This window comes from Mangifera indica, chromosome 6 (genome assembly GCF_011075055.1).
Source record: "Mangifera indica cultivar Alphonso chromosome 6, CATAS_Mindica_2.1, whole genome shotgun sequence".
NCBI lineage: Eukaryota > Viridiplantae > Streptophyta > Magnoliopsida > Sapindales > Anacardiaceae > Mangifera > Mangifera indica.
In genome coordinates, this window is record NC_058142.1 from 13,488,326 (window position 1) to 13,499,619 (window position 11,294).

The 11,294-nt window shown below is 32.1% G+C and overlaps 1 protein-coding gene across 4 annotated transcripts; it reads left to right on the top strand.

Moving 5' to 3' along the window:
• The first annotated feature begins 4,932 nt into the window (after nt 1–4,932).
• Nucleotides 4,933–10,068, top strand: LOC123218024 (histidinol dehydrogenase, chloroplastic-like). 4 transcript variants are annotated; one of them, XM_044639188.1, is made up of 15 exons: nt 4,933–5,067; nt 5,161–5,215; nt 5,698–5,819; nt 5,908–5,960; nt 6,080–6,152; nt 6,277–6,378; nt 6,449–6,550; nt 6,670–6,741; nt 6,846–6,908; nt 7,034–7,075; nt 7,444–7,503; nt 7,634–7,744; nt 8,340–8,510; nt 9,015–9,105; nt 9,629–10,068. In XM_044639188.1, the coding sequence occupies exons 3-15, from the start codon at nt 5,727–5,729 to the stop codon at nt 9,910–9,912; spliced, it is 1,317 nt and encodes a 438-aa protein (XP_044495123.1). In that variant the 5' UTR covers nt 4,933–5,067; nt 5,161–5,215; nt 5,698–5,726; the 3' UTR covers nt 9,913–10,068. The 4 variants fall into 4 exon arrangements, with proteins under 4 accessions (XP_044495123.1, XP_044495122.1, XP_044495121.1 ...); XM_044639187.1 differs by having other exon boundaries at nt 4,952–5,067; nt 5,152–5,215; XM_044639186.1 differs by lacking the exon at nt 4,933–5,067 and having other exon boundaries at nt 5,074–5,215.
• The last annotated feature ends 1,226 nt before the right edge of the window (nt 10,069–11,294 follow it).

Genomic DNA, 11,294 nt, shown 5'->3' on the forward strand with positions numbered 1-11,294 from the left:
TGCCATTTTTTATTCCATTATTATTATTATATTACTGCTTCAATCAAAATTCTAGATTCCTAAGCCAGTAAAATAAACAGTATGATTTTCAGTTTTTATCTGTTTATTCTTGGTGCTCAAATTAAAACGGTTTTATTTTGCAATTTTGTTGTTGTTGGAAAGTTTATCCTGATTTAGTTGAAATTGCATTTCATAGAGCTGATTTTGTGGGATTATAATTAGAGTTAACTTTCCTTTTTTGGTTTATGGTAGGTTTTGTATTTTTTCTAGGATCACTGGAAGGATGCGTTTAATTTGGATAATATTATATTATTATAATAAAATATTATCATGAAGTTAAATTTTCTAAAAGATTAATAGATATAAATTATTATATATTTGATAAAAATAGATAAATATAAATAATTATTATATTTGATTGGATGTAATAAAAAAATATTTTACTTAAATATTTTTAAATAAAATTATTTTAAAATATTTTTGTATTATTATATTAATTAAAAATATGAGTATATTTGTCCTAAAAAAAAAAATAGTATGGATAGTATTATATCAAAATCATTTTCATCAACCAACTAACCCTTAATAGTAATCATTCATGGCAAGGGTGTACAAAATGGGTAACAGAAGGGGTTGGGTTGGAAGGATTTGTGAACCAAATTGAATTTTTGGTTTGTATAAAATTTTGAGGGTGAAATTGAATTGATATTATATTTAAATCAATTGAAAATCGAATTGATTTTACTGAATAATTGAATCAATTTTTTGGTCGGTTTTGTAAATCTATGAATAGAACCTAAAATGTGAAGCATCATGGTAATTACTGTATTGGGGTAGAGAATAGCGGGAGAGATTAAACGAGAATGGAGATTGTCGTATTGACATTATCCATTATCGCCGTGCGTTGATTGAAGAAAAGAAAATGGAATTGGGAAGAGTCGAAACCTAATTTAGTTGAAGAAAACAGAAATTGAAATACTAAAAAAGGCAAGAGAGTCGTTATCGAGAGAGAGAATCAAAATTTGCAAGAGGCAGTTGGACCTTGAAATAATTGGATAATGCAAATGAATCAAGCGTAACTTGGCCTTTAATCTCGCGCTGTCATTTGACCTTTCGTGTTGTGATGTAATGTAAGTAATAAATGGTTAATTAATAGCAAGAGGGATTGAATCTTTTACCTCAAAATCAACTCACCTGTATATTTATTTATATTATATATATATTTTTTTATAGTCTATACATTTTTTATTATTTTATGTATTAAAAAACTTAAATTATTCTTATCTTCAATTTGATAAAAATTTATATTTATGATTTTATATGAAATATAATTTATTATTGTTCAATGTTTTAATTTTATGTTATTATATTATTTAATATTATTATAATATAATTAAGATATTAATTATTAGAATTAAGAAGGAGTTGATAAAGATTCAAGTTTAGATTTAAAAAACACATAAAGAATGAATTGACCTTAATGCTAAGCCTTTGGATAATGCTAAGGGTTAGGGTTTCTGTCAACTTGTTCTTTGTGTTTTTTTTTTCTCTAGAAATACACGAATAGCAGGTTGGTCACACCAACCTGTTCTTCATGTGTTTTTTTATACAGACTTGAATCTTCGTTAACTCATTTCCAATTTTAATCATCTATACTCTAACTACATTAGACAATATAACAACATGAAATCATAATATTAAATAATAGTAAATTATATTTTCACTTAAAATTATAAACATGAATCTTTATAAGATTGACGATAATGACAATTTAAGTATTTTAGCATATAAAATGGTAAAAATATTTAAGTTATAAAAAGTGTGATAAAAATATATAAGTGGACTCATTTTGGGGCAAAAAATTCAATATTCTTTATAGTAAATAATTTTTTTTATTTATTTAATTTAAAAATTAGTTTAATTCGAATAATTAGTTTTTAGCTTATAATAAATTAAAATTTTGGTTTTTATAATCATCTAAAATTTTGTAGTCTTAATTCACTTCCACTTCGTGTTTTTCGTTATTTTGTGTTTATCTATAATATAACTCCAACCCAAAGTAAAGTAGATTTGAAAGCCATCAAATGTGTCTCTTTTTTTTTTTAAACTCTTCCACTATACTATTCTATTTCCTCAAATAAAGTAGTTCTTATGATTTTTGTTGGGGGGAGAAATCTAATGAAGAAAATCGTTGAGATACTTCCGTTTCTTTATTCATCTCTTTCCTCCTAACCTATCAATTTGGGCCGCTATCAAAGCCAAAATTGAACCCACTCTAATTACTAGTCAAGGGGCAATGTGGAACCAATTTGAGATTGAAACCATATTTAAGTTCACTTTACGAGATCACAAGTTCTAAAGTACAGTTAGCCATGGGAACTTGAGCGAAATCCAGCAAATGGTATATGAGAAAGTATTGAATATTATTAGGTGATATAAGGTTAACCTATCTGGTGATACTATTTACTTTTTGATAACATTATTTATTCATTTGGTAATATAATTTATCATGTTGATATATCTTTAATGACATTATTTACTAATTTGAACAAGCTCGAACTATATGTTATAGATTCAATCCGAGTTTGAGTTTAACTTAAATATACTTTTAGTAGACTTACCCATTGGGTCAGGCAAGCCTAAGACTCAATTATTTGGGTTGAAGAATTCAATTTCAAATTGAACAAAATTTGGGTCTCGGGTGAGACTAAACAAAAAATTTGTTCATTAAGTTATCGGGTTTATTCAAGGTTAAGGTCTAATAGAGCTCAAAAAATTCATTGTAGGCAAGGTGTAATTATTAGATTTTCAATCTTGTAAGATATTGTAAAAGTATTTTTGTTAGTTTTTAAAGTTACAGAACAAACCCAAAATAAGTGTAAGCGCAAAAATTTTTTAAATCAAACTTGAACAAAAAATCTTTGGCCCAAATAGATGGAACCACACCTAAACCTAAAAATTTTTACTGGCTCAGGTTTGAACAAGCCAAACCCAATTTAATATACTTAATTTGCAACCCTAACTTCTAAATAAGAAGTCATTAGAAAAAAAAAGATGAATTACAGCCAAGGTGAGCTTTGATATGGTGATGCCAGCAAGTCCTTGAAATTGAGTTGATCATATTTCGAGCTGGTGCCAACTTTGCTATCCACCGTTGCTCCCCCATAGCAATTTTTAATAATATCGAATAATTTTTTCTAATATTTTAAATGTTGCAAAAATTCTTTTCTTATACCAGAGAGAAGATCATCCGGAGGTCTACTATTCTAACCAAAGGCTGAAAGGGAGTGGGCCTTTGGGGTATTTAGCTAGGTTGCTGTGTAATAAGTACGCATAGCAGAAAAAAACAAAAAATCATACCAGAATAATTAGTTATTGAGATGAGAGAGTTTAAACACATATAAACTCTACACTAATTATCCATATTTTCAATATAGAATTTAAGTTTTATATTTGAAAAACTAGATATTGAGATAGGAGAACCTAAACTCATATAAGTCTTACACTACTTGTCGATAGATCTAATATGGGATCCAGTTCTCAATCTTTGCATTTAAGATTTTAACATCCAAAAGTCATATAAATCTCATATTGGTTCCCTATACTTCCAATGCCACGTTCTGCTAGCCGTGAGAGAATATTGTAAAATCAACGTTACCACCCACATCGTACGATTATACTTAGGAGACGTTGTGATAATTCTGATATTAAATTATATGAATCTTAAAAAAATTCACACATCAAAAGTTAGCTATCAAGAGAAAATCATATTTTAAAGGGAGAAGGACTATTTCCCACCTAACTTTAGATGCGTTTTCAAAATGCCACCTACAGCAGATGAAAATCCACTTTTTCCACCCATGGCCAAACTGTCGTCCAATTTTTCAGTTAGGGACAGGGGCAAAATCGTTATTTACTATTTAAAACCTTAAAACTTTAAAATTTTACCGTTTCCCCCCTCCAGGTTTTAAAAACTAATAACTAACCCATCTTTAAAGTTTGAAAAATTTAGATTTCACTCACTAGGGTTGCTTCCTTCACCGGCTACCACCGACGACCGACGCAATCAACCGATCTCTCATCTTCGACTACAAAGGACGACGAAGGACGACCCTTCGTCACCCAGATCTGGACGACGAAGCGTCGTCTAGATTTGGAAGAACAAACGAAGGACGACATCGTCCTTCGTCGTAGCCTCTGGACCATGCAACGAGTGACGAAGGACGGCGATGAGTTGTCCTTCGTCGTCTGGGTGGAGCGACGAAGAGAGACCTCTTCGTCGCACGGTGGTGCGATGAAAAGATCTTTGTCTCTTCGTCGCATCGTGCGATGAAGAGATCTCCGTCTCTTCGTTGCACCGTGCGACGAGGAGATGAAAATCTCTTCATCGCACCACCGCCATCGCACCAGGAGAAGGAGGAAGCCGGTGACGACGCCGAAAACGACGTCGGGAGATGAAGTTGAAGAATGAGAGTGAAACTGCTAGTTTTGAAAGTTATGGGGGGCGGCTGCATTTTGAAAAATATGGAAACCCTAGGTTTGGGGGTGAAAATGTTAGTTTTCAAAGTTTAAAAACTTTAGGTAAGGTGAAATGTTAGTTTTTAAAATCTAAGGGGGGTGAATGGTAAAATCCTTACATCAATTTTGGGATGAATTTTGCAGACTAAATTGAGGAGTATTTTTGTCATTTCATCTAACAAGGGTAAAATGGATATTTTATCCTTATGCAAACAGAAATCATCCATATTAACGGCTCATGGATGAGAAAAGTAGATTTTCATCTGTCGTGGGTGACATTTTGAAAACGCATCTAAAGTTGGGTGGGAAATAGTCCTTCTCCCTATTTTAAAAGTTAATTATTAGGATAAAAAAGCACAAACCATATAAACACCATACTAGTTAACCATATTTTCAATGTGAGATTCAGGTTTCATACTCTGCACTTTGAATCCATGCAACAAGTCACGAGTTTATCTTTTTACCGTCTCCTTCAATCAGAACCATTAGTGGGTGAGTTTCAGCAACGTCCTCCTCTTCCCTCAAAGTCAAAAGAAAAAAAAAAAGAAGGTAATTAAATATTTGAATAATTTGACAAAAGTGAGTTAAGATGGAGACTCAGCTTTCTCTGCTTGAACCAACGTTTTTCTTAAGCCTTTGCAGAAATCTCGTTTTCCAATCTTCGGTGCACTTCAAAACACTCAATTCTCTCCTTCAGGTGCTTCTCTTTTTTCATGTTTTTGTTACTAAAAATGCAGTTTTTTATTTTTAATTTGCCGTATTCAAGTGGAATTCACGAAAGTTTTAAGTAAAATAAGGTTTTCATTTGTAAGTGCTTTTGTCGAAAATTGCTTTTGAGTGAAGCATTTTGAAGTGTTTCTCTATAAACTCTAATTGATAGTGCTATTGCTCTGTAAGATCTAATTAGACGTATCGAAAGTACATTTTGGAAAAAAGGTATATCGTGTGTCTCTTCACTGAAAGCACTTAATCCATATCACAAGCGTTTTCTTTTTATTTTGCTATTTGAGATTTTTTTTTTTGGTTGCAAAAACAGCATAAAGTATGTTGATGCTCGTCTTAGGGTTTTGTTTTTTAATTAATGGGCATTTAAAATGTATGATTTTGCAAGCCTTGGAAATTATGCTTAGAATTTTTTTGGTATTGCTATTAGCTTTTTCTATTTGATTGTTGCCACAGGTTTAACTTGTAATAGAATAGCGTGTTCGATGAAGTCTTATAGATTGTCAGAGCTAACTAATGCCGAGCTCCAGAGCTTGAAGGCTCGACCTCGTATTGATTTCTTGTCTATTTTCAGCACGGTTAGTTTTCATTTTGTTTCTCAAAGATTTTTTTGTAAAGAATCTGTGCACTAAGTATTTGATAAATGATGCATTTATTTTGTATTAGGTCCATCCAATTGTTGCTGATGTTCGGAATAGAGGAGATGCTTCAGTTAAAGAGTTGGTGTTTCTTTTATTTCTTGTTTTGAGTGTTTTTTTTTCTTTTTTGCTTGAAGGCTTGAGGAATTAGAGCTGTATTGTTTCACTAATGAATCTCTGCTTATTTATTCTTATTGCAGTTACACTGAGAGGTTTGACAAAGTTAAACTTGACAAAATTATTGAAATTGTCTCTGAGCTTCCTGATCCAGAGGTACTCTATCTAATATGTGTACTCTGGAGAAATAATTACTTTATACTTCTTGTTCATATACTTTCTATTCTTTTTATTTTTTACTTTTAATTCTTCTCTTATCCAAGTCACTGTTGTTTCACAGCTTGACCCTGCTATTAAAGAAGCATTTGATGTGGCATATGACAATATATATGCTTTTCATCTTGCTCAAAAATCAGCTGAGCTAAGTGTGGAGAATATGAAAGTAAGTCAACACTATTGCTTGCTTTTTTTTCTTCCTTATACATAAACTGTCCAGTATCTGAATTTTTCAGGGTGTAAAATGCAAAAGGGTGGCAAGGAGCATTGGTTCTGTCGGTCTTTATGTACCAGGAGGAACTGCTGTTTTACCGTCAACAGCTCTGATGCTGGCAGTGGTAAGTTAATCTGATGTATAGTATCGATTGATTTTCCTAGTTTGCTGACTATGTTTTCTCAATTATAATTGGTGATGTTGGCTGGATTTAATAAACATTTATCTTATTATGTTTGCCAGCCTGCTCAAATTGCTGGGAGCAAAACTATTGTTCTGGCGACTCCACCAAGTCAGGATGGCAGCATATGTAAGGTATTTCACTGGTTGAATAATTTTGTGGAGTTTGTACTTTCTTGTTCCCATAAGAATGCTATAGCGAGATTACTTGCTGAGAGCCATTCTATATTTTGTTACAGGAGGTACTGTATTGTGCCAAGAAGGCTGGTGTGACCCACATCCTTAAAGCTGGAGGAGCACAGGTTTGAATGCATGAAGCAATCCTTATATGTGATTCTTTGTTTAGGAGTACTGTTTTTTCAATATCAGTTTTCTAGTTAGGCTTGGAGCATATGCTATATGTGGTTTGACAATTTTTGCTTAACAGGCCATATCTGCTATGGCTTGGGGTACAGAATCTTGCCCAAAGGTATGTATTTTCTGAACATTTATTTCTTGGTAGAATTTAATTCTGATAACTAAAAGTTTCATTTCTTTTTCAGTTAAAATATATAAACTTTATGCTTTCATGTTCCAAATTATTTAATTTGGATTTGATTGTAACTTTGTTTTTCAGATGAATTGATTGATCATTTTTTTAAGTCAAGACATTGATAGATATACAAGCACTGGTTGATGCATTTCCTTTAATCTGAATGCTTGGTGTTGGCATGAATTTCTTTGTTAAAGAGTCTTTTAACATAAAATTCACTGCTTCAAATACTGATTTTTATTAAAGTCTTTGTTGAAAATTGTGTTACTTTTGATACAAAAGTGTTTCTCATTATCAATTTGCAGGTTGAAAAAATTTTTGGGCCTGGAAATCAGTATGTCACGGCAGCAAAAATGATTCTCCAAGTATGTATTCTTTTCCTTGAGTTAAGATTAGCTTATTTCCATTCTTTTGAAGTTGAAATCAGAGACATGTGCAAATTATTTCTCTGGTCAATTTTGATTTGGTTCATTTATGTTTGTTTCTGCTCAACAGAACAGTGAAGCAATGATTTCAATTGACATGCCTGCTGGTCCTTCAGAAGTTTTAGTCATTGCTGACAAATATGCTAGTCCTGTTCATATAGCTGCAGATTTGCTATCTCAGGTAGTTGATTAGAAATTGTATGACCCAAAATAAAGAATTATTTTTTTGAAGTTGGTTTTCCAATTTTAGATAGTTAATTGCACAAGAATGGAGTTTTTCATTCACAGCCCGATTCCTTTAGATTGGGGTTGTAACAAAAAGTGCTTGTTTTGGTCTTAGACTGAGAAGTTGAACTTTACCATGTGAGTTTGTTTTTGCTTCAATAATTGTCTTAATCATTAACATGATTATTTATGAGTTGTATGAAAATATAAATGGGCGAACCATGCCTTGTTTTGACATTGACAAAGTATAATTTTGATTTTATATCTTATGTGTCAGTGCCAGTGCAATGAACAGCTTCAGTAATAGTTATGCAAAAGATTTTCTGAAATCAATGGAGAAGTTATCCTGTTAAACTATATCTTGCATCAAATTTAATGCTCAAACAATCTTTTGTCGTTATCTCAACTTTTCTGATATATCATGCTTATTTACATTTGATGTCCTGAAACAGAAAAATCCATTTCTCTTGTATGGATGAAAAAGAGTGTTGTTATGATTTATACTAGTTTTTCTTGCTTAATCAAAGTTATGTCTTGATTCTGCAATTTAGGCTGAGCATGGGCCAGACAGTCAAGTTGTTCTTGTAATTGCTGGGGACGGAGTAGATCTAAAAGCTATTGAAGATGAAATCGGTAAGCAGTGTCAAAGACTTCCAAGAGGACAGTTTGCTTCAAAAGCTCTTAGCCACAGTTTCACAGTGTTTGCTGGTGATATGATGGAGGTTAGCCGTTTTTATTCTTTTTCAGCTTTCTTGCATTTAAACCTGAATGAATTTATTTTACCACTTTCTTGGTACTTTTAACTTCTATGACTTGTTTGCAGGGTAAGTGGGTTGTGATTTAGTTGTAATTGCATACATTTCATGCACCTATATTTACCTTCGGAGATTCTGCATGATGGCTAACTTCTCTAAATTTAATTTCTTGCAACAATCTACATTTTTTTGAGCTTTCTAATATATTTGTGCAATGTGTTTGAGGATTTGTTCCCAGAAGCTTTAGTTATTATAATATAAGCTGGTTGAAGTTTGTCCTTGGAAAATTTGGAACTGATAATGGCTTCCAGAATTTATTTGAAAGATGTGATATTGATTTTTTTTTTCATTATTTTAGTATATATACATGTCTCTTGTATTTTCTTTTCGCTTGTTCAATTTAGATTTCTTTGTCTTAGGAGTCTTTGAGTCCTGCTTACTGAAACTAAATTTCATTATTGGGTGTTTTAGGCAATAAACTTTTCAAATTTGTATGCACCTGAGCATCTGATCGTTAATGTGAAAGACGCTGAAATTTGGGAGCGCTTCATTGAGAATGCTGGTATGGTTTTGGAATGCTGCCTTTCTTTTTCTTTCAAATATTTTAACTTGATAATTCTTTTTGTATATTTATATTTTGAAATTACTACGATACCATTTACTGCTAGCTTATAAATGCCAATCATATCGTGACTTGAAGGTCCTTGTTGTTGGATGTTGATATATTGTGTTGTTAGTCTTTGCTGGTGGGTTTTATTTCAATTACTGAGAATGACCATGAACAACTTGTATTAGATGTGAGTAAATTGTTTTATTAATTAAGTTGAAATCTTGGTATGTTTGATTCTGGTTCATTCTACAGTAGATAAAATTCATTATGCCATGGTTGCCATGAAAGCTGTTCAAAGTGAAATTTACCATTCCTGGGGGAAGTCACCAAAATAGGGTGACAATCAATTGCCTATGTGAAGCTTAACTCTTTTTGTGGAGTAGATAAGAAATCTGTAGTTTGATGACCAATTTGTATCCTAAAAAATCGGCAAGATATAAAGACGTGTTTAATCTATAGTCAATTGTCATTGCAGGTTCAGTGTTCTTAGGGCCGTGGACACCTGAAAGTGTGGGAGATTATGCAAGCGGGACAAATCATGTACTTCCAACATATGGATATGCACGGATGTATGGTGGGGTGTCTCTTGATTCCTTCCTCAAGTACATGACGGTGCAATCCTTGACAGAGGAAGGTCTGAAAAAGCTTGGTCCATACGTGGCAACCATGGCGGAAGTAGAAGGTTTGGAAGCTCACAAGAGAGCTGTAACCCTTAGACTACAGGACATCGAAGCCAGGCAAGTTGCTAATATCAGATAACATATCATATTACTCAGGCTCCTTTGTTGTATCTGTTGTCAGAACTTTTGGAGAATGGCTCGCATGTTCCGTGACTTCTATAGGTTTTGTTTTGTTGTAACATAACATAATATCTCATAATATTAATTTTTATCAATAAAAATTTTGAGAACTTAAGTTTGCATCAATATTTTAGGGTTTGAAATTTTTAGGATCTGAAGCTTTAAAAAACATATGAGTAAAACCATTTGGATTATATTACTCGGTGCTTTGATTTGATAATTTAGACTTTAGATTAAGTGCATTCTAACTTTTCTTATCACCATTACATTTCTTATATAATCCGAATGAGAAGTGTGTAAGATTAGGGATGTAATCTCATACAAATGATTAATTATAAACATGATTTTTTTGAAGTGGTTCCATTTGTTATTTGGAAGCGAATGTTGAGTACTATGTTATAAGTTATGTGGTGTAAATTTGGCAATGATAGTAATGATAACAACTTCTTGTTTTAAATTTATAAGACAAGAGGAGAGGATGGTCGAATAATTACATTTTTGGATGTTATTAGATCTTAGTACATTGAATATACATATTTACTAATTTCCCTTGATCTTGTAATGGTAGGAGATAATGGTGTAGGCCGTTCCTTTAAAGATGATCCAAGTAAAATTAGATTTGGCTAGAATTTTGTTTGGAGGTAGCATTATGACCAGATTGAAAACATTTAAAATATGGTGTATAGAATATTTTCATTCATTGCTCAATGGAAGATGTATCTAAGGTGTAACATAGGCGTTCTGAGTGGCCATCGAAAATTGCATATGGTCCTACTTCATGGTCGTTGATTTTTCTGGTTTCTGCCACAGTATTATCTTCAATTCCGTGACCCATTTTCCCATTAAACAGATGAAAGCCTATTTCACTTCTTCCTATTCATCTTCACTGGTATTGTTCGTCAGCCTCCTAAAATTATTTGTTATAATTATAAAAGAGCTGTGTGTCACAGCGAGAACTATTATGTAGTAATTTTTCACAGCGAGAATTAGTAATTACCAGAATATGAACAGAATAACAAAAGACACACCTGAAATGCCAAATTGTATAAGCTCAAGGAATTTTTAACATACACATGGTTTCCCAAGCACCAACAAAGGAAACTAATGAAAAAATTGCATAGAAATTTACTTAAAATATTATTTCAGTTTAATGAATGGACCTAACAGTATTCTAAACACATGAAAGCATAGTCAAATTAGAATTAGACGTAGGTTAGGTTAGGATAAAGGTAAAGTTCTAGTTCTAGAAGAATTAGGAATGTAATTTTATCAGAAAATTAAATCATTAAACGTTAGGAAATTAACTAAATGTAGCTATGGTTAAAGGGAGATTATAAAATA

What these genes read in the sequence shown, in the direction of transcription:
- LOC123218024 (XM_044639188.1), top strand. Translation starts at nt 5,727, where the DNA reads ATGAAGTCTTATAGATTGTCAGAGCTAACTAATGCCGAGCTCCAGAGC. An exon ending in GTACAGAATCTTGCCCAAAG is followed by an intron (nt 7,076 to 7,443) that starts GTATGTATTTTC and finishes ATCAATTTGCAG; the next exon opens with GTTGAAAAAATTTTTGGGCC. An exon ending in TTGCTGGTGATATGATGGAG is followed by an intron (nt 8,511 to 9,014) that starts GTTAGCCGTTTT and finishes TGGGTGTTTTAG; the next exon opens with GCAATAAACTTTTCAAATTT.